The sequence below is a fragment of the Centrocercus urophasianus genome, unplaced genomic scaffold (genome assembly GCF_019232065.1).
Source record: "Centrocercus urophasianus isolate 14NV4802_14NV808 unplaced genomic scaffold, USGS_Curo_1.0 seq_22, whole genome shotgun sequence".
In the NCBI taxonomy this organism is placed as follows: domain Eukaryota; kingdom Metazoa; phylum Chordata; class Aves; order Galliformes; family Phasianidae; genus Centrocercus; species Centrocercus urophasianus.
This window is the reverse complement of record NW_024884778.1, coordinates 1,260,044-1,281,153: the sequence shown is the minus strand read 5'-3', so window position 1 is coordinate 1,281,153 and position 21,110 is coordinate 1,260,044. Positions and strand designations below refer to the sequence as shown.

Here is a 21,110-nt window from a genome sequence, read left to right as displayed (position 1 = left end):
GGTACGTGGCTCCAGGACCTGCAGGAGTCCATCCTGACTGATGGTCCTTCTGACCATGAACCTGGCCAACACTTTCTGCTGGGAAGTCTTCTACGTGCCACCTGGCCTGGGGTTTTGTTGCAGAAGGAAAGCTCCATTTTGTGAATGGAGGTGGCAGGAGGCATCGGTGCCAGCAGGATGGCTGGGGTATTTCCTTGAGTGCTGCTGCAGGGAAGGTGCCCGTTTGATGTGACTGAGAAAGAAAGTTAATAAACAAGAGGATGGAGCAAGAGTAGAAAGAGAGGAGCAGTCTGTGAAAAGGAGAAAGGGAGGCTTCTTCATTTTACTGGCATGTTGGTGATACATGTCCTACATCACTGCAGAAGTGCAGGAAAGGGTGCAGGAGGAAGTACTGGAGCCTAATTACTACCTCCTGTTATTTGGGACAAGTGTTTTAAATTTGCATTCTGCGCTGACAAGCAGTACTCCCTCTAATGATCTCAAGTCTTGGTTTGGAGCTGGGAAAAGGAGATTTCCGGATAACATAAAAGTAAGTCCTGGCCTTGGAGATGGGAGCAGAACACACAGCAGTGTGCTGGGAGCCAGGTGCTTTGCTTTGTCATTTCTTTAATGCTGTCTGTGGCTGGAAGAGAAATCTGTCTCTGGCTCTGCTTGCTCTGCCATGATCTGAAAGCTAAGCAGGGGGAGTTGACAGAGACGCTCTCCTTTGTGTCTGCTTCTCGTACTTGCTGTGGGCCAGGTTCTGTATTCTGTGTTGATTGTGCTGCTGTATGCAATGTAATACAAAACTAAAGCAGCCAGGGTGTCCCTCAGGAGAGTTTCTGTTTACATAAAACTGAGAAATTGCATAGTTGATCCCTACATCATCTGCACACAGTTTCTTCTATAGAAGGGATAGAAGGTGGAGGAGCAGGAGTGTCTGCACTGGGGCAAAGTCTGTGAGTTTGTTGTGTTTAACCATGGACAGCTTTACAAAGGTTATGGATGTCGGACTGACCCCCCTGATGCTGCATGAAGGATGCAGGTGGAAATCCAAGCAGCAAAGCTTGCAGCTGGGGCTGCAGCCCATCATGCGTGCTCCTGTGGAGGAACCAAGGCCAGGAGCTGTGCTGCTGTCCCAGTCTGAGATTCAGCTCAGTGCTCCCCCACATCAGGCTGGTTTTCTCAGGGAAGAATGGAGCAATATCTCCATGTGTTCATTGTGAATGATGTGGTGTCAGTATAGCCTGACACTGCCTGGTTTAGGCTGCAGAGGTCCCAGGCTTTAGCCAGGGCTCACCACGGTGTGTATGCATCTCCATCACCCACTCCCAGTTTCCTAACTGGGGCATTAAACAAACAAACACCAAATAAAGCCAGTGTGGGCAGCCAGCTTCTCAAGCTGGAGAGCCCAAAGGCATGGCTGCACTGATGGGGGGTTCCTATGCCGTTATCAAGGCTAAGGGAGAGGGTTTGATGTTAATGCGAGGGGAACAAAAAAAACCCAAAGAGCTCCTGAGAAGGAGCAGAGAGACAAAAGCAGGGAAATTCTGGTGTTTGTTAGTCATGCGGTGCGCTCCTCGATGCAACTCACACAAATAACACGTGATGGAGGTGGAAAGTGAGGGTAGAAATGAGTCCCCAGGGACCACTGGTGGTGCTGGGCATGGGACACGTGCACGTGTGTGGGGTCTGCGTGACCTCTGTGGGCACAGCCCGTCAGATAGGGCAGGCCTGGGATGGTGTTTGGCTCTCTCCCATCCTGCTGTGAGGTCTGGGGATTGTCAGCTGATGGCTCTGCTGCCTGTGGTCGGGTTAGGCAACGTGCTCAGATGTTTTCTCCAGGCTGGGCAGGCGAGTTTGCAGGCAGTGCTGTGAATAGAGCTCTTGTTATAGGCACTGGGGAGAAAATAGGCTAACACCCTAAAAAATAGCAGTTAAATCCCCCAGGCTCCATTCAGATGGTACCTGAACCATCACCTGGATGTCTCAGGGGCACAGCACCCATCTGTAGCTGCAGCATGGCCTTCCTCACAGCGCTGCTGCTCCATAGCGTTCACGTATCCAACCTCTGAGCTCATCCCAGTGTCAGCAGAACAAAACAAAGCCCTCTGACACAGATTTTTCTTAAAACTAAAGTTCACAAGAAGTCCTAGAATTGTAAAATCATTGAATGGTTTGGGTTGGAGGGGATCTTAAAGGTCATCCAGTCCAACTGCTGCTGTGTGCTGAGACATCTCTCACTAAATGAGGTTTCTCGAAGCCTCATCCAAGCCTTCACTTGTTCCTTTAAGAGAGGGCTCGCATTTGCTCTAATGGCACTCTTGGGGGTTTACTGTTATTTTGAGTAGCCCATTTGTTCCCTGTTACAGTAACTGGAGCATTGCTCACCTCCTTGAGGATGCTTACTCACCCAGGAGCTGAGGTCTGACCGTGGTGACCATGATCTGCAGTAACATCACATGGATGGGGCTGATATCTCCCCTCCCTGCCCTGCTTGCACTGAAAGCCCTTGCAGGGCACATGTCAAACCTTCTGGGCGTGGAGGAGAAGTATTGTGGATTGATACTGTTATAGCTAGGACTGGGGCTTGACCCTAAGAATGCTGCTGGATTTAGACAGGAGAAACACACAGAAATGATGCTGCAATCAAATCCTTAGATTAATATTACTCACAAAACACAGAACTGTGAGCCGGAAACTCAAGACCCTCCCTCCAATAAGCGCCCCTCCATCTTTTCCTACTCCTTTGAGGGGTAAATGGGAAGAGTGTGCTTAAACTGTGAGCTCATGAGGAGTCTCCACCTGATGGGCTCCCCGTGATGTAGATTTCAGCCCACATTTCACTGATTGTGGCTGACAGAGCAACTTCCCCAACAACTTCCCTCATATTTGTCCCCAGAACAGGCAGATTTGTTCTGCATTAACAGCACAGGTGAGGCTGAGAAGACCATTTTCCCGCAGCTTGCAGATGCAGTGATGGAGTGTGGGGATATTTGCTCCTCACTGTGGGACTGCCACCAGCTGGGTGTTGCAGCACCAGCTGGGTATTGCAGTGCAGGTGTTTGGGGTTGCACACCCCTGCCTGGTTTTCCTGGTGTTCATTCAGTTCATTGACCTCCCTGGGGCTTCCCAGGCACCGCAGGGCCACAGCCCGTCTGCTGCTTGATCAGCAGCTATGATTCACCTGTTGATGCCACAGTTTAATAACTTACTTAACTGCAGTACTTTGATTAAAGAGCAACCTATCTAACGATATCAAGGAAATTTCTCTTCAAAGCAGCGCCGTGTTACATCTGTAATGTGGAGGGAAGGACTCGGGCAGTGCTGCGGCTGTGGTGAGTCCCGGCTCCCCTCCTTGCACCCACAGCTCTGGGTCACACTGTGCCAGGGCTTGGGCTTCTGCTGCAGAGCTGGGAGCCATGCGGAAGGGAGCACATAAAGCTGGATTGATTTTCCTGTAAGTTTTCCTGGGAGAAGACGTTGTCTGTCTTCACGCTTCGGGGTCTCCAAGAAGCTGAGCTCTTAGACGTCTTCTGTGGCCAGTGCCTTGCGTTTGGGCTGATTAAGGAAGCACTGAGTAATTATGTCTCTGAGTAACAAACGCTCCAGAGAGAGTGTCTGGAGTGAAAAGTATATGGCACTGACAGGCAAGATAACATGCAGTGACTCAGGGAATGTCAGGGTGGTGATAGAGCAAATGAGAGAGCAGGTCTGCTCCTCTATCAACAAACATAGGCAAGGAGGGACTCTGCTGATTGCCTGTACTGTCTCCTTTCTTAGGAGGAGCAGTAGTTGTGTTTCCATGAGCTGCTCGCACTGTAAGGGTACTCAGTATTCGCATGTCTCTTTTCTCCAGGCATGCACTTTTCAGTGTAAGGCCCTTAAGTGGGCTTAGAAGAAAGAAGTGATGATGTGCCATGTTTTGCTTTTGGTGCATTCTGCATCCACGCTGGAAAGCCAGCACTGCTGGAGGCTCCATGCCCTCCAGGTGCTGGGTGACTCAAAGCTCAGACATTGTGACGGGTGCGATGACTTGGGGGCAGTCTGGAGGGGCATGGAGGAGCACATCTTGGGACAGGCAGTAACAGCTCCTCTATGACTGTCCCTCAGCCTTTATCCAAAGAGAATTCCCTGCGTTTGGAGAGATTGCTCACTCGTGGGAACAGCAGCCAAATGACAGAGGTCCCACGGGCCGCCAGCAATGAGGGAGCAATAGGGACACTCCTTCCCCAGCAGCTGTCCTGAAAGCTTTGCCATATCAATTCCCTTGGGACAAAATAAATAAACAAATAGGGCTTCACACCTACGAATGAATGGTCTTGAAAGGCAGCTAGTGCTAGAAAATGGGCTGTAGTGAAAGCTTGCTGTGGTGTGCCACTGCCCGGTGACAGCCTCAGGTGAGCAGGTGACTCAGGAGCTGCCACTGCTGGGGAACGAGGGAAACCAGGGAAAGAAAGTATCTGATGGCTGGAAACTACAGGCAGTTCTATGTGGTGTTCTGTGCAACCAGAGGGGTCATTTGGAGCCCTCCTGCATTTACCTGGGGTTTCTGTGCCTCTTGCTGCCCAGTGAGGCTCACACCAGACCTATCTCAGCAGTCCATTGCCACCTGAGTTCCGTGGAAGCTGTGGTTTATGCAGAATCCATTCCCTGTGGCCCCACACAAGTGCATCCCGGACCTCCAGAGATGCATCTCCAGTTCCTCGGGGATTTCCCAATGATTTGGAAAGTTCTCCACATAAAGGAGTACAATCCAGTGCATCCCATAGCTACCCACAGCCATTTCTTCCTGTGTTGGTGAGCCCGTGGCCCACACTGCACCGCCCCTGCAGCTCCTCTGCCCCGCGTCTGCATGGCAGCTGTCCCCCAGGGGATCTCTGCTCCCATCTGGGGCTGTTGGTTACGAAGTTAGGCTCTGACACCTCATTAAATGTTATTACTTTTGCCTAAACACGTGTTCTGCCCTGCACAGCTTCTTTCAAATCCTTTTTCTAAGCATTAAAAGCAGATAAAACGTGAACGGTGTTGCAGAGGCATTCTGATGTTGCTAACACAGGGTAATTCCTACAGTCTTACCCCTTTTCTATTTCCTTTAGAGCTGAGGGTGACTGGTTGGAAGAAGCTGGCAGAGTTAATCTTTGAACACTCCTTCTCCCCGAAGGGAGGGGGGGGGGGGGGGGAGAAAGGAGAATGGTCCTTTCAAAGAATCATTGACCTAAATTGCACTTTAATGCACATACCATGCTGTCCACACCACCTACGTGTCTCCAGGAATACTGCTAAATAACAAGCACTAAATGTTTAGTCATTTCCTGCATCACGTTTGCAGGAGTCAGTAGCTTGGTGCCATTAGCATATGTAAGTGCACTGCAGTTCAAACAGTTGGTTTCCATATCAGCAGCTGCTCGGCTTCGTCTCCTTTTGGGAAAGGTGCCACGGGGAGGGAGCCTGCAGCGTGCCGTGGGCCAGTGCTCCGCCGTCCTGCATTCCCAGCAGTCCCGGGCCCTGGGAAAAGAGTTGACAGTGCTTCCCCCAGCTGGGCTCCGGGGGTTCCTGGAGCTGTAGGTTTGACGGCTGGGTGGCTGTGCGCCTGCACAGGGAAGGGCGGAGGTGGGACGGAGCCGTCGTGCCTTGTGCCCCTGCAGCACCGCAGCCTGGCTCCGGGTAGGGGCCCGGCTGCCCTCCCTGCTGGCGCCGGATGGGTTCTGCCCAAGGAACGGAGGGCTTTTTTAAGCGCCCGCCTTCAAAATGGTGCTGCTTCTCGCTTGAAGTTCATGGGAACAGATGGCGAGATCTCAAAGACAGGAGTTAGAAGCTATAGGGTGTTTTTCACCATGTGTTGCCGGTTTCCCTCCTGAAAAAAAAAAAAAAAAAGAAAAAAAAGCTGTGTGTGAGCCCTCGAACATGGCAGGCCAAATCTGCCGGTCTGTTACGGGTGCTTTATGTAAGCTGTGTGCCACAGAACCTGTGCTGGTGTGGGCTGGGAGTGGGGGCACAGGGCAGCACAGCCCCGGAGCAGCACTGCGTTCCCCCAGCGTGGTGCTGGGCTGCTGTGCACGATGCTGGGCTGCAGTGTGGTGACCTCCCAAGGGAGCTTTAATAAGGGCAGTGCGGGGATTGATGCACACGCTTGGGGCATAATAGGGTTAGTGAAACAGCGTGCACCTTCTGTGCAGCCCACCACTGCACTCAGTCTCATTTAGCAGAGAGAACAAGCAGAAATCACACAACTCGAGTAAGAGCATATGCTCTGGGAGACCTCGCTACATTGCATAAGCCTTCCCATTAAAGGATCTGGCTTTGTGAGCACAGCACATGAGTCAACGGCACAGCTAGACTTGTAACGTGGGAGTCACACCTACTCTTGGCTGCAGAATTATCCAGAGAAACAGAAGGTTAATAGGAACAAAATAGAGATGAAGGAACCCTTAAAGGTTAGTTGCAGGATTTGTTTCTCTTGGCAAGAGGGGAAAGAAGGAACGAAATGGGTCAAGGCAAGAGAGAGAACGGAGGGTAACGCAGAGCCACATCAGCTGTCTCCTGCAAAAAGACAATTCCATTTAGATCGGTAAAAACGTGATCAGTGCAACATTTCTTTTTCAAATTAGCTCATTCTGGAGAGGGTCATCACTGATTACAGAAAGAAAAAACACTTGCTCGAGAAGTATTAACAGTGCCTGAATGCAGAGCAGCAAGGAGGGAATGCCTCCCGAAGGCAGAACCTGCATTGCACCAGGCCAGGTTGTCAGGAACAACACATCCCTCGACTTTGCTCATGCCTTGCTAAGTCCTTGTTTTGAGTTGAGACATTTTGGAACCACAAAAAAACTAGGGGCACTCGGTCGTGCCCATGGACTTCAGCCCACAGTGTGGGCTGGGCAGGGAGTGGCAATGCCCCCATATGTGGATGCTCAGCCATCAGCTCCTCCGTTTGTGAGCTGTTCTGTCCAGCAAAGCTCATCCTGCACATGGCCCTTACCACAGCCTGCAGCCAGTTTCTGTGTCATTACATTTCTGTATTTTTTGTAGTGCATTGGCCTTGCTGCCCTCTTCAGAAGCAGGAAGAATGAAGATAGGCTGTACGAGGCCACATGTGGTATCACACAGTGTGTAGGCTTTCCTGTCCAAGGCCCAGCCCAGTGCTTGGACAATGCTCTGACACACATGGGTTAATCTTTAGGTAGCTCTGTGTGTAGCTGAGTTGGACTCAGCCATCCTTGTGGGTCCCTTCCAGGTGGGGATATTCTGTGATGCTGTGATTCTATGATTCACTCCTAAAGCTGTGCTGTAAAAATCAGGGATTACCAAGACAGGAGTGAGAAAACCTTGATAGCTCAGTGCTTCTGTTACGGAAGAGCCCCATGCCAGGCTCCAGCTCAGGCTGCTCTTGCTAGTGCACTGCCTTCTGGCTCTGCCCCACGTGTACTGAGGTCTGAGCAGAGCGTGTCCGTGGGGGAGGCGTTGGGAACACGAGCCTGCTTTATCCTGTGCCCAGTGCTCTTGCAGAGGAAGAGATCATCTTGTGATCGGAGCACAAGACCGGCAGTCAGACGACCCGGCTCACTGCACAGTTGGATTTGCCAACGTTGGTTTGCAGTTCTGGTACTGCCAAACACGGGGGCTCTCAGGGAACCATTTATTGCCGTGCACGGAGCCTTCTGGGGTTCTGGTGCCATTCCCATTCATGCCCTTCACCATTCTGGTGCCAAATGAATAACTGCTCAGTGGGGTTAGCACAATAACGTATCAGGGGTGGAAGTGAGGAACATTTGGTGGCCTTGGCCTGAAGTTTCTACAGATGGCTTTCAGGCCTGCTGTGTGGGATGGAGGAGCAAAGGATAGCGGAGGGGGGAGATGGAGAGATGAGTGGGTGGTGTCCGCATGCACCCAAGTGAGAGGGCATTCACACAGTGCTGGTTCCACTGTAACACCCTGCGCTGGAGGCGGTGAAACTCTGTCCTGAAGGTCACCAACCTCCTTCCTAAAGCCCACATCCTCCCCACGTGGCTCTGTGCCCTGGGTGCCACATGTTGCTGCCCATCCCTTCCCCTCCTGGGGATTTCCCTGGCTCTGGGCACAGCGTGTGGCACATCTGACTGAGCTTCTGCATCTGCCATATGGGGACAGGAGAATGGCTGCTGACATCCACACAACGGTACTGGGGAGTAACGATGCTTTGTGGCTGAGGTTGGAATGCTCCGGGGAGAGCAGCTGATGGATCTGGGTGCAGATCCCTGGGGAGAGCAGCACCCTGTGTTTGTGTGTGGGCCCCCTGTTGCAGCGCTTGGCAGTGAGCTGTAGCACTGTGCTCAGAGCTCCAGCTGGATCCCCGCCTTCATGCCAGCATCTGCCATGGGTCCTGGCAAGAGGCTGCTCCCTTCTCCTGAATCTGGTGGAGCAGTCTCCCAGGAAATGGGAGCCAGCTTGCTCCTGCTATGGGGGGGGGGGGGAGGGCGCCGAGGGGAGGGAAGGGGAAGCAGCATCCCTGGAGCTGGCGGTAGGGAGAGGAGCTTCTACCATCGAAGACACCTACTTTGAAAATTTTGTGGGGAAAAGAGATGTTTTCTTATTTAAAAAAAAAAAAAAAGTCAAGAACTGAGTTGCTCTTCTACACCTTCTTTTCAGGGCAAAATCGAGGAGGTGAAAAGAGATGGGTGGCAAAATTAGGTTCTGTGATGGAGATTGAGAAGACTCGGCCACGGCCAGCAGTAGGTCGGGTGCAAGCCCTCAGCCATGGCCCTTGAGTGCTCTGGTGGCCAAGGCACAGTGCCACGGCTCTGCCTGCCCTGCAGCAGCACAGGGCAGCATTTCAGGAGCCCTGTGTGCATGGCTCTGGGCGCCCGCCCTGCACCGCCCGTGGGAAACCCGCACAGCTCCCAACCACGGGTCTTGTGATTTTTTTTTTTTTTTTTTTTTAATTCTTATTATTTCAGTCCCATGATTTTGTTTTCGCCAACTCTTTGCCCCAGGGAGGGGAGGCAGGGAGAGGCTGCTGCAGTGTTTCGGTGCCGTTGGGCCGCACTGATGAGGCGTTGCCATCCAGGTGACAGGAGCCACATCCTGGAGGAGTTGTGTTCGCAGCATAACCACTGCTTTCACTTCACTTCACTTCACTGTTTCCCTCCTTTCCTTCTCGTTATCTCAGCAGTGAGAGTCAGGCAGACATCAGCCCTGCAGTGAAGGCTGCAGTGGCGGAGGTTCAGCCTGCATCACACGGAGCTCTCAGAACTGAGGGAGTTACATTATTCGCAGGTAACTTCAATGGCTCTGAGAGATGGAATGTTGAACTTGCATGGTGATTTTCATCCTAAGAAGCCCCAGAGTCTTATGCGCCAGAGTCAGAGAGCATCACTGCTCGTGGCAGTCAGGAGAGCCCCAGTTATCTCCATTTAATGCCTGGGGCTGCATTTAGGAGCAGAATGGGGCTGGGGTGAGCCGCCAGCCCTAAAGCACTGCTCCCTCCTGCACCTTCCTCACCGCTCTCCTCGGGGCCATGCAGAGTGACCATGGGAGCCCAATCCAGGGAATTTCCACCCGAACGGCTCCTGTTGGAGTTGTGCAGACGAGATGCCAGAAGGGCTGAGCTGATGTTGTTTGTTCTGGAAGTTGGCTGTGCTGTGTGTGATGTGGTCGGGGTGTGGTGACCCCGGCGCTGCACGAACGTTGCTAAGAGACGAAGGAAGTGACAGCAGAGGGTGTCCGTGCAGTGGTGGGAGCACACGCAGTGCTGCAGCACGGCTCTCCTGGTTGCTCTCCGGTGGAAGGAGGTTTCTTTGTGAACAGAAAGAGAATTTATTCATATCTAAAAAACCTGCAGCAAACCGAGAACTATAACTCTCCCACTGAGTTTCTGAGGAAGTGACTTGCAGATGAAAACAGCTTCGTATCTAAAGCACAGAGGGATGAGTGGCGTGGGGCCGGCAGGGTGTCAGGCAGCTGCGTGTGCCACGGGGTTCTTCCTTTCATGGGACAGAGTCATAGAATCATGGAACCATTGAATCACGACAGCTGGAAAAGATCCCCAAGCCCAACGCAGCCCACCCCCACCATGCCCGTGGCCCACGTCCCTCAGGGCCACATCTCCACATTCCTGGAACACCCCCAAGGACGCTGACCCCACCACCCCCTGGGCAGCCATGCCAGTGCCCAACTGCTCTTTTGGAGAAGAAACGTCCCCTGATACCCAACCTGACCCTCCGCTGTGCCAAGAGATGGGCAAAGGGGGAGAAGGGCCGTGTCTTCAGGTGGAGCAGATGATTTGGGGATGTTTGATGACATCTCAGCTGCGAGCCAAAGCGCCCAGCGTGGTGCCCAGCTGGAGGTGTTCAAGGGGCGCTCCTGCAGAGGGCTTCCTGCAGGGGGAAGGGAAAGGAGCTGGAGGGGATCCAGGCGATGCTGAGCAGCGGGGTGAGGCCAGACAGGGCTGGTCCGGGGCTGTTGAGTGTGCTTGGCAGCCAGAAGCTGGGGAAGCCCCGGGAGCTGCAGGGAAGCGGTGGCTGCGGTGTGCTGGAGCCGTGGGCTGAGCCGCTCCCACACCTGCAGAGAGCGCAGTGCTGCCTGCACCCGCGGCCGGCCTCGCTGAGCTGCTTTTTTTCTGATGTAAATAGGAAATGAGTTCGGCAGCTGAGCCTCTGTGGGCACAGGGCTATGAAAGGCACTGCCATTTTACATACCACATTTGAGCCTGGGAGAGAGGAAGGAGGCTTTGCTATTGCAGCGACATCGTTAATAGGCAAATATATGTGGCTCCATGGGGCCTGAATATCTCTGGGAAGCAAAACAGTTGCAGGGCTGAGTCCTTTGCTGCTCTAAAAAACATAGGTCTACTTCCCCTAGCTGGGTTCTGTGCCTCCCCGTTTCCACATAACTCACCTGGCTCCAGCTCACTGCCTTTGCAGCTTGCAAGTACTGAACGTGTTGCAATCGTCTGCTGGGTGCATGTGCTGTCCCAGCAGAGCTCCCTTCCGCGCACTCCCTGGGGCAGATGTGGGCAAACAGAGCCCTGCAGCCCCTGCTGCAGGAGGGAGCAGTGGGAGAAGAGGAAGCGTTGGGGTGAGGGCAGCTCTGGCCTCTGGAGCAGGGAATGGGGGGACCGTGTGGTCACAGTCATCTGTGGGGTGTCACTGGGGCCATGTGTGTGCATGATTCAGCAGCTTTCTAGAAACGCTGGCACCTAAAAGAAGCTAAGAAGGAAGTTTTCCTCCTCCGTCTCATTGCATATTAAGAAATAAGGCGACTTGGCGTGTCCATTTCGGGAAAAGGGAAATTTGGCACAAAAAAGTCCCTCCCTAACTCCACACATCACCCAACCGCATGCCTGGGCTTTGCTGTTCACATGTTTGGACATCAAGTACTTTCCCCAGAAGACATCAGTCACTGCTTGGTCTCCCAGCAGCAACTCCTCACCTCCCCAAACTGCACCAGGGCCCCAGCTGGAAGCATGTCCTTAGGGGGACCCAGGGACACGCCATCAGATGGTGGGGCCTGGCCAGGGATCCCCCCAAGATGATGTGAGTGTGGACTCCACTGGTGTGGAGTTTGGCAGTGAGGGCTGAACCAGCTGCCTGAAATCCTGTATTCTGGCAGGAAGCAGCTCTGTACTGAGGGAAAGAAGAGCACGAAGTGGCACGTTGGATCCTGCAGGCAGGGCCAGAGGCATTTCCTTCCATGTAGCCATCAGACATTCCCAGTCTGCAGCAGATGCACACTCCAGCACGCTGTAGTTGCAGGGGACCCGGGATGCAATGAGCCCTACCATCCCGTCGCTTCCTCCCTCACCATTATGTGCTTTGCACCATAATGAGAACCTGCTCCATTTGCTGCTCCTTCTCAGAGCTCTCCTATCAGAGCTGACTTGTAGCTGGGCTCCTGTCAGACCCCACAGCCCCGGGAGGAGCAGCAGCTCTGACTGCTTGGGTTGAGCTGATTGCTGCCTCTGCGCATTCCCAAACGAGGGAGAGGATGCTGCGGTCCTCTGGTTGCAGAGGGAGTAGAGCAGTGTGCTCAGCCCATGCCCACATCCCACTGCACGTTGGGGCTCCTGCTCCTGGCAGGGCTTTTTTCACTGCAGCCGCAATGGAAAAGCAGTGTAGGCCAATGCACGTGGAGAGTGCAGGAGAGCAGGGTGCAGAGCTGCACCTGTGCAGGAGAAAAGGAGCTTCCATGTTGCTAGACTGGGAAGCCGGTGGCAGCTGGTTAGACTGTGCATGATCTGGCTCCCTAAGGCAGGAACACCGCCTGTCTGTCTGCAGGGCTGGGAGCAGTCGGGGAACTGCTTTCTCCCTTCTGCATCCCATTGCAGGGCTGCAGCTGGAACCTGCTGGCACGGGGCTGCGAGGCGGAGGCAGCGGGTTGGCTGCTGGCAGGAGCTGAGCACAGCAACCCCGCATTAAGTGCCAGGAAGAGAGAACTGGAGCAGGGCTGGGAGCGGGCAGTGTTCTGGGAAGTGCTGCAAGCCCTGACCCGGTCCCAGCGGGGCCCTCCTCCTCTGCTCTCCAACCCCCCCCACACACACTCTGCAGCTGCACCCGGGGCTTCCCTGCTCCCTGGGGCGCAGCGATCCCGGGAACAGCCCTGGGAAGCTGGGAGATGGGAATGTGAGAGAATGAGCCTAAGTCATCGCTTCCCAAAACCTCCACAGCGAAGGAAACACCTCCCACTGTCTGGAGGATCCATGGGAATATTCTAATATTTGTTCCAAAAGCATGACTGGGTGGATCCAGCACTGCTGACGCAGGCGCCGGCAGCTAATTGAATCCGTACGTAGGAGCCCTGGACACCATATGGCCCCGATACAATGTGGGTCCGCAGCGGCTGCTGAGCAGATGGTTATTCATTTTCATCATCTCAAATCAGAGCCTCAGCTCTCTATCCAGAGACCGAAGGCACCCGGCGTCTCGCTGGTCAGGATCTGTGGAGCACAGCCTCCCCTGGCCAGGTCTGTGAGCAGGGTGGGGGCTGAGGGTCCTGGCACCACATCTGGGCAGCAGCTGCGGATGCACTCAGCCCCTCTGGGCAGGACTTTATTTTCATTATATGGTCATAGAGTTTACAACACTGGGAGGGATGACTGTGATTTTCTCGTGTGGCCAGTAGGGTCAGAGGCAGCTACAGGTCACATCTGACGGGGCCCTGATGCCTGTTAGCGAGCCGTGGTCTGAGCACGGCCAGCTGCTGCTTGCTGCAGTTCCCATTGGAACTCAGTTCCCATTGGCCCCACACGCATGGGGCATCTCTGGGGACAGGGAAGGAGCAGCACTCCCCTGCCCTGTGCCAGCAGGGTCCCACCCAGCTCCCAAGCACCTGAGATGAAAGTGCCCTGGGTGCCCGCGTGGGTGGGGCAGGACTATTTAAAAACCTCATTAGAGAAAGTATTTGGGGAAGACAGCAACACCCTCAGTTGTGGTTTGCTCCAGTGCTTCTCGGGCAGATGGCTGCGATACAGAGGGCAGGGCGCTGCGGGACGCGCTGTGCTGCGCTCACCCCTCCTGTGCTGCCAGGCCCCGAGGGCTGTCAGTGGGGCTGCACCAGGTTCTGGAGCAGGCTGTGGGGGTGCTGGGGGAGATCAAACGCGTGCGTGACCTTCACTGGGCACAAGTCTGCCACGAATGTTTCCTATGGCGCTGAATTCCTGCCCGTGCTTCTTTCACATGAATGTCTGGCATGCACCCAGCTCATGTTGTACAGGGATCCCCGTGTGCAGGGGATAATGGCACCATGCTCCTGCCCTACCTTACCTCCTGCATTTTCTTTGTGTCCTCTTTATTCCAAGGGCCAAACATCACCACTGAGCTCAGTGCAGTGCGTGCAGCCCTCTGTCCTCAGCAGGGGGTGGAGGGTCCCTCTAACTTGGCTGTGGCCTGAGTCAAACCATGGGGAATGTGCTGCTGGTCCCTTCTCGTGCCCACTTGGTTTGGGGTTTTATTGGTATGAGGAGTAATTGTTTATATCCAGGTAGGAAGGAAACGCACCGTGTCACTGCAGCCGCTGCTCCCTGTGCCCTGCAGGCAGAACAGACCTCCCCGGTATTGATTCTCACCCAGGTACTCAGATACCAGGGAAAAATAAACAGCTCTGCAGTTGGGAGGTGCAGTGCTTTCTGAGCCAGAGATCTGAAGGCACCTCGCTCTGCTTTGCATACCTGCAGAGCTCTGTGCTCCTCGCTCCACAGATCTGAGAGCTGAAGCGCAGACATCTGACGGCCCGGAGCTGACTCACTGCTTGATGTTGGGCAGAGCCGTGTGGGGATCTGATACCTTTGTGCAAAGCCCTCCTGGCACTCAGAAGCCACACGTGGTGGCCCCCAGTGCGTGGCCACAGGATGGGGGACAGCCCTGGAGCTTCACACCGGGGCTGGGGGCACTCCAGGTCCCGTTGCCAGCACAGAGCTGGGGGCGGTTTCCCACACGATGGTGCAAGCAGGGACCTGGTTAGCAGCAAGCGCCCAGGCAGGGCGGCTGTCAGAGCATGATGGGGAGATTTCATTAAACAGAGCCTTAAAGTGGGCTAAAGTCTCTTATTATGAATTGTAATGTCCACAAATGTTGCCACTTCCAAATAGCTTCTGCCCACGTGTTCCTCCCACTGCCGTGCTTGGTGCTGGCAAACATCCCCGCGCTCGGTCGGAGGAGAGATCGTGGCTGACGGGCTGCGCCCCGCTCATGGCAGCACACACACAGCAGCCCCTCAGTGCCATTGGCCCTCACTGCTTTTCCCAACAGGTCCCTGTACCCTGACACCATCACAGATTCATGGAATGGTTGGGTTGGATGGAAACTTAGAGGTCATCCAACCCCCACCGCTGCCATGGGCTGGTGCCACCCAGCTCAGGCTGCGCAGAGCCCATCTGTGGCCTCGGGCACCTCCAGGGATGGGGCACCGCAGCTCCGGGCAGTGTGTTTTCAAAGCTCAGTCCAAGCTTTGGTCACCACCTGCAGGCTGCTGGGGTTGAGGGTGTGTTCAGTAGGAGGGCTCTGGGGATGCCCGTCGGGTGCCCGCTGGGTGCCCAGCCGAAGCACTGCTGCCCTGCATAACCTTCGCCTGCAGCCGTCCTTTAATCTCCGGTGCCAGTAACCCGAAACGAGATTGCTGGAAATGAGAGAGCAGAGGAGTCAGCTATCTGATTCCAGGCCACAGGCACATGCCTGGCCTTCGTGGATATATTAAGTAAGGGACATTTTAAAACAAAACCACCCGCAGTAACCTTATCGTGAGGCTGAAGCTGCAGCCCAGCTGCTAACGCCGTGCTGCCCACACAGGCTCCATCCCATGCTGCTGTTGGGATTTCACAGCATTTTGCCCCAAATCATCATCTCTGAGTTCTCAGCACGCCTTGAGTGCGAACTGTGAGCCCCTGGCTTCCAGGGCTCTGTAGATATCTACAGATCACTGCTGGGCACCGTCTGCTGCTCGCCTGGTATGGCACTCCAGACCTGCAGCTGCAGGAAATCTGGCCTTTTTACTGCATCGTATACGCCTTGTACGTATGCATTTCCACACAGAAATAATTCAGCAAACAAAATCTCGAAGACAAATTGCTGATTGCATCAGCCCCTGCTTATGAAAGCCGATCACAGGGAGGACAATGTAACCCAACTCTCCGTCATCCCACTTGCCGCCCAGGAATGCCACAGCTCCGCTCGGATCCTCTTTTTAGGGGGACTCCTAAATCCTTGGCAGCATCCCTTAAGGTCATGAGTAAGCCCCGCGCCGCGGGACGGCTCGGCCAGCACGGGAGCAGCCAAAGGGCTCCGGCAGCGGGGATTACCGACGCGTCGCGGCAGTGCCGGAGTGCGGGAGCCGGGTGCCGAGCTCCTGCCTGCCCCGCTCCACTCCGGGACGGCGGGGCAGCGCCCGAGGGGCGGCCGGGAAGCAACCAGGGCCGGGGCCACCCGGGGCCACGGGCTGGCAGCCCCGCCTCCCCCCCCGGCACGTTGCACGGCGGAGCGGGCGGGGGGAGGAAGGCCGCCGCTCGCCGACACGTGAGCCTCATGTGACGGCGATGGAGGGAGGGAGGGAGCGGGGGGGGGAGCCCGGCCAGACGTGCCGGGAGTCACAGGGTAACGCACGTCGCCGCCGTCCACCCACTCGGCCGCATTTAACCCGGCCCTCCGCCTCCCTCCGCTCCTCAGCCGGCGAGGCGGGGACGCGGCATGAGCTGCCCGCGCTGAGCTCCGCGCCGCTCCGCACCGCTCCGCTCCTCCCGGCTCCCGCGGCACCGCACCGCTCCGCGCCCCCATGGAGCGCATCCCCAGCGCGCAGCCCCCGCCCGTGTGCCTGGGCAAGCTGCCCGCCCTGGAGAGCGCCGATGTGCCGGGGTAAGGCTGCGGGGGGGACAGGACGAGAGGAGAGAGTCCCCCCGCCGCGGCCCCGGGGACAGGGGTAACCTCGCTGCTTTCGTTTCGCCCGTGCAGGCTGGACTTCGCGCACATGTACCAAGTGTACAAGCCCAGGAGGGGGTTAAAGAGGAGCGAGGACAGCAAGGTAACGGGGTGGGCGGTGCGGGGCGGGGGTCAGCGGTCGTCGTTGGGGGGGAGACAGGGAGCTGAGCTTCTGTGGGGTGCTCCGGAGCTGGGGGAGGGGGCGTCCGCTCAGCGACAATTCGGGGGGAAATCAAAAAGAAAGGCTGCGTGCTGAGGGGTGGGGGGCGGAGAGAGCTCGGGAGTATTTGGGGTGGGGGCCGCAAGGAAAAAAAAAAGAAGAAAGAACCGAGGGTGGAATGCGGAGTGCGTATAGCGATTATTTGGGAAGGAGGGAAAAAAAAAAGAACGCGAAAAGGACGGAGGGTGGGTGCGGAGCGCTGACCCGCCGCTCCTTGCAGGACACCTACAAGCTGCCCCACAGGCTGATAGAGAAGAAGCGGCGCGATAGGATCAACGAGTGCATCGCCCAGCTCAAGGACCTGCTGCCCGAGCACCTCAAGCTGACGGTACGGGCACTCCGCGCACCGCTCCGGGGCTCCGGGCCCGGCCCTGCGCTGAGCGCGCGGTGCCGGCGGGGGCAGCAGCGCTGAGGAGCAGAGCTCTGCTCGGGGCCGGCCGTCCCCAAATACCCCCGGGATAGGGGACCGGGGGCTGCCCCGCGGTGCTCTCTATTCCGTGCATATTCCGGATATTTCTGTTCACAGGAAGCACTTCTTGTGCTTTCCCCAATTAGCAGCGCTGCCCCCCGACCCCCTTCCCCAAATCGCCCCCATCTCTGCCGTGGGAATGTCCCCCAGTGCCCGTCCCACCCCGCAGCTGTGTCCAACGCGCTGTGTGCTCTGCCCGCAGACCCTGGGCCACCTGGAGAAGGCGGTGGTGCTGGAGCTGACCCTGAAGCACGTGAAGGCTCTGACCGCGCTCATCGAGCAGCAGCAGCAGAAGATCCTGGCGCTGCAGAGCGGGCTGCAGGCGGGTGCGTGAGTGCGCCGTGCGGGGCCTGGCGGGGCTGCGGGGACACTGCGTGGGGAAGGGGAGGCTGTGCCTCTGCCCTTTGACTGCTGTCGGTTTCTCTCGCTTGGCTCGTGGGCTCGTGCAGAACAAGTGCAGCTCTCTGCGGGGTCAGTGCCAAGCGCGCCGTGTGGTCGCTTTAATTTTAAAGTGGATTTTAAGTTGTTTTATTTAAAGCCCAGCTTTGCTGTGATGTCCTCTCCAAAGCTGTTCAGCTCTCTCCATTCATGACCACGAGCTTTGGATCCTAGTTCTGCTGTTTCCTTTTCCCCCAGAGCACACAAACGCCGCTATCTGTGTGCAGATCTCTGTGCCCTCTCACTCTGCAGGCAGAAGGGGCCTGGCACAGCAGCTGCTTGCTCCCCGTGCTTCCTCCTGCTGCTTGCACATGTGGCACTCACGTGGGTCTGATAAAGTCAGACTGAGTTTGGCTGGGCAGGTCCCACTGCCCTGCAGGGTCAGCACGGGGGGAGACCCGTTGGCACCGGGGGAACCTGTGGCACCAGGGGGGTCCTGCTGGGTCTGGGGTGCACTGGCTGCTTGCTCCCCAGTGGATGTGCCAGATGCAGTAAATGCAGAGCTGAAAGATGAAGGGCATGGGTAGAAGTGAACGGAAGGATGTGAAAGGAGCAAGTTGGAATCTGGTGCATAAGTCGTGGGAACTCAGGTTGGCCACCGAGTTTGCTCTGCTGGCTGCGTCGTACCGAAAGTGTGCTGTCAGCCTGGAGGTGGTAATGAAAGTATTTGGCGTGCTGTTAATTTTTAATTTCTCCCTGTTAATGTTTCCTCAGGTGACCTGTCAGCGAGGAGCCTCGACTCCAGCCAAGAGATGTTCCGCTCCGGCTTCCAGCTGTGCGCCAAGGAGCTGCTGCAGTACGTGGCCAAGCACGACAACAAGGAGCTGAAGGCAGCGCAGCTGGTGGGGCACCTGCACCGCGTGGCGGCCGAGCTGCTGCCGGGAGGCCCCAAGGACATGAAGGAGAAGGCGGCGCCGGGGGGCAAAGCGGGCGAGGGGCGCGGGCAGAACTGCGTGCCCGTCATCCAAAGGACATTCGCTGCCTCCAGCGGGGAGCAGAGCGGCAGCGACACGGACACGGACAGCGGCTACGGGGGGGAGCTGGAGAAAAGCGACTCCAAACCGGAGCAGCCCTATTTCCCAAAGGATACCGAACTGAAATACGCCGTCCAGGAGAGGATCGGCTCCATCAAGCAAGAGAGCGAGGACCCTCCAGCCAAGAGGAGCAGGCTGGAGGTGCCCGATGACGACAGCCCCTTTGGCGGCGAGGTGATGGGCGCCGCAGGCGGCTTCCTGCCCCCCCACGCCCACCAGCCCCCCTTGTGCCTGCCCTTCTACCTGATCCCACCGTCCGCCACCGCCTACCTGCCCATGCTGGAGAAGTGCTGGTACCCGGCCTCCGTCCCTGTGCTGTACCCCGGGCTGCCCACACCCGCTGCCGCCGCGCTCACCGGCTTTGTGGGCCCCGACAAGCTGTCCCCCCCACTGCTGCTGCCCCAGAGACTGCCCTCCCCGGGGCCTGCCCGCTCCCCCATCGACTCCTCAGCCCTGCTGCAGGCGCTGAAGCAGATCCCCCCGTTGAACTTGGAAACCAAAGACTAAGCGCGACGTGGGTTTTGGTTTTTTTGTCTTTTTTTTTTTTTTTTTTTTTTCCAGTTTGAGACCGTTTCACTTTTATGCATTGGCTGGAGGGAGGTGTGGGCCACGGCTCGCAGCGTGCAGGGAGCCACGTCCCTGTCCTCTGTGCCAGGGAGCGTGCAGGAGGATGAAGGAGGCACCCGGCTTGGCCGTGCAGAGCTGCTTCCAAAAGGACAAGAAAAGAGCTCGATGCTTTCCGCCCCCTTCTCTGCACCCACAGAGCGGGTTGGCTCAGTCAGCTGCCCTATGTCAAAGCTGTGAAAAAATGCCCCGAGAGGCAGATGTGGGTCTGTAGGGTCTGGATGTCCCCAGTGGAAGGTATGGATGGCCCTGCTGCAGGGTACGGATGCCCTCTGTGGTACGTCGGGGGCTCTGAGCTGTAGGGTCTGGGTGATCCTGGTGGTACTTTGGGGGTTCTGAGCTGTAAGGTGTGGAGGTCCCCAATGGAGGGTCTGGATGTTCCCAGAGGAGGGTCTGGGTGTCCCCACGGTGCCTTGGGCTGTAAGCTCTGGCTGTCCCTGATGGTACTTTGGGGGCTCAGCGCTCCCAGCCTGGCCGTGCATAGTCAGTGGTTCAGGCAGACTAGGATTTCTCTCCACACCTTTGCTGATGAGTATTTTAATAAATAAAAGGTAGATGCTGCTTGGAGGCTTTACGTGGAGTACACCTAATGAATAACAAACCTGTGCCCCATCCTGTAACGAGCTGCTGGTGGAGGCTGAGCCCGGTCCTGCCAGGTGAGCGTGGCCCAGCTGTGCTTAACCCAGGTGAGGGTTTGGGCACGTCCCATAGATCCCAGCACCGCGGGGCCCTTTGCTGCAGGTAAAGCCATGACACCGTGCCCAGTTTGGCTTCTCTTTTTTTCTTTTTTAAACAGAATTTTCCCTGTTTTGTGTTGTTTTTTTTTCTTCTCACTGGTTTTGAGGACTGGTGTCCAGCACAACTCCGGTATGATTCCCATTTCACCTTCCCGTTGCCCCAGCTGTTGAGATGCACTATGCTTGATTGCAGATCGTGTTCTGACCTTTATTTTATTGGGTTGTTTGTTTTGTTTTGTTTTTGTTTTTGTTTTTTTTGGTATACAGTTGCCTTTATTTGTAAAATCCTGTTATAAATATATATATTATATAAATATATTAAAAGGTAAAGCGTTTCAGATGTCTATTATTTGTATAACTACTTGAGCATCAAAGAAGTGTGAAATATGAATGTATCTTTGTTTCTGGGTTGTCCTTTGTTTTTTTTTTGAAGAGAAGAGCTTTGTTTTATTCTCTAGGGAGAGGTACAGTGTTTATATTTTGGAGCCTTCTTCAAGGTGGGATATTGTACATATTTTTATCTCGAGTAAATGTTAAGTAGTTGTTTAAAAATACTTAATAAAATAATTCTTTTCCTGTGGAAGATGGGGGTCAGCTTCTGTGCTTTCCAACAGCTCATCTGGGTCCCCCTGCAGGACCTGGGCTGGGGCAGGAGCAGGAATGAGCATGGGGATGGGGGTATTTCCCATGTGTCAGGGTGGTGCTGACTGATTTTGGGGATGCTCACTGGCCGCTGGATTGCTGGGGATGCTCGCTGATTGATTTCAGGGATATTCACTGATCTCTTTCCCGTCTGCACGTCTGGGCATCGCTCCTCTCACCACATCCAGCTCCAGGTGAACCTGCTCAAACTGAGGTTTCTCCCCATTCCTTGGATCCCAAGTGCTGCTGAGGACCAGCGGGTGGACCAGTGCCCCTCTCTGCTCACCACACCCCCTCTGCTCCGGGGCTGGGATGCTGTTTCCCAAGGACCCAGGTATGGGGGAGCTCCTCCTGCCCTCATGGTGGGATGGGCTCAATCCCACTGCTCCGCTGCTGTGTGCCGCTCAGGTGCTGGATCTGGAATCATTCACCCCTTGCACACGGGCAGTACATGAGGGCCCTGCTGGGTGTTGGAGGTTTTTACAGTGTGGAAGACTTGCCAGATGTGGTGACAGCAAAGTGCTGTGTGGGATGGGGCTGCTGCAGCCCTGGGACCCCGCTGTGGAACGCACACACGTGCCCATG

General features: G+C 55.7%; 1 protein-coding gene across 1 annotated transcript; it reads left to right on the top strand.

Annotated features, from left to right (window-relative positions):
- Positions 1 to 16,218: 16,218 nt before the first annotated feature.
- BHLHE40 (basic helix-loop-helix family member e40) lies at positions 16,219 to 20,466 on the top strand. The gene is made up of 5 exons (XM_042823854.1): positions 16,219 to 16,298; positions 16,395 to 16,464; positions 16,802 to 16,909; positions 17,253 to 17,376; positions 18,203 to 20,466. Exons 1-5 carry the CDS (start codon positions 16,219 to 16,221, stop codon positions 19,027 to 19,029), a joined length of 1,209 nt encoding a protein of 402 aa, XP_042679788.1. The 3' UTR covers positions 19,030 to 20,466.
- Positions 20,467 to 21,110: the final 644 nt, after the last annotated feature.

What these genes read in the sequence shown, in the direction of transcription:
- BHLHE40 (XM_042823854.1), top strand. Translation starts at nt 16,219, where the DNA reads ATGGAGCGCATCCCCAGCGCGCAGCCCCCGCCCGTGTGCCTGGGCAAG. An exon ending in CCGAGCACCTCAAGCTGACG is followed by an intron (nt 16,910 to 17,252) that starts GTACGGGCACTC and finishes CTCTGCCCGCAG; the next exon opens with ACCCTGGGCCACCTGGAGAA. An exon ending in GCAGAGCGGGCTGCAGGCGG is followed by an intron (nt 17,377 to 18,202) that starts GTGCGTGAGTGC and finishes ATGTTTCCTCAG; the next exon opens with GTGACCTGTCAGCGAGGAGC.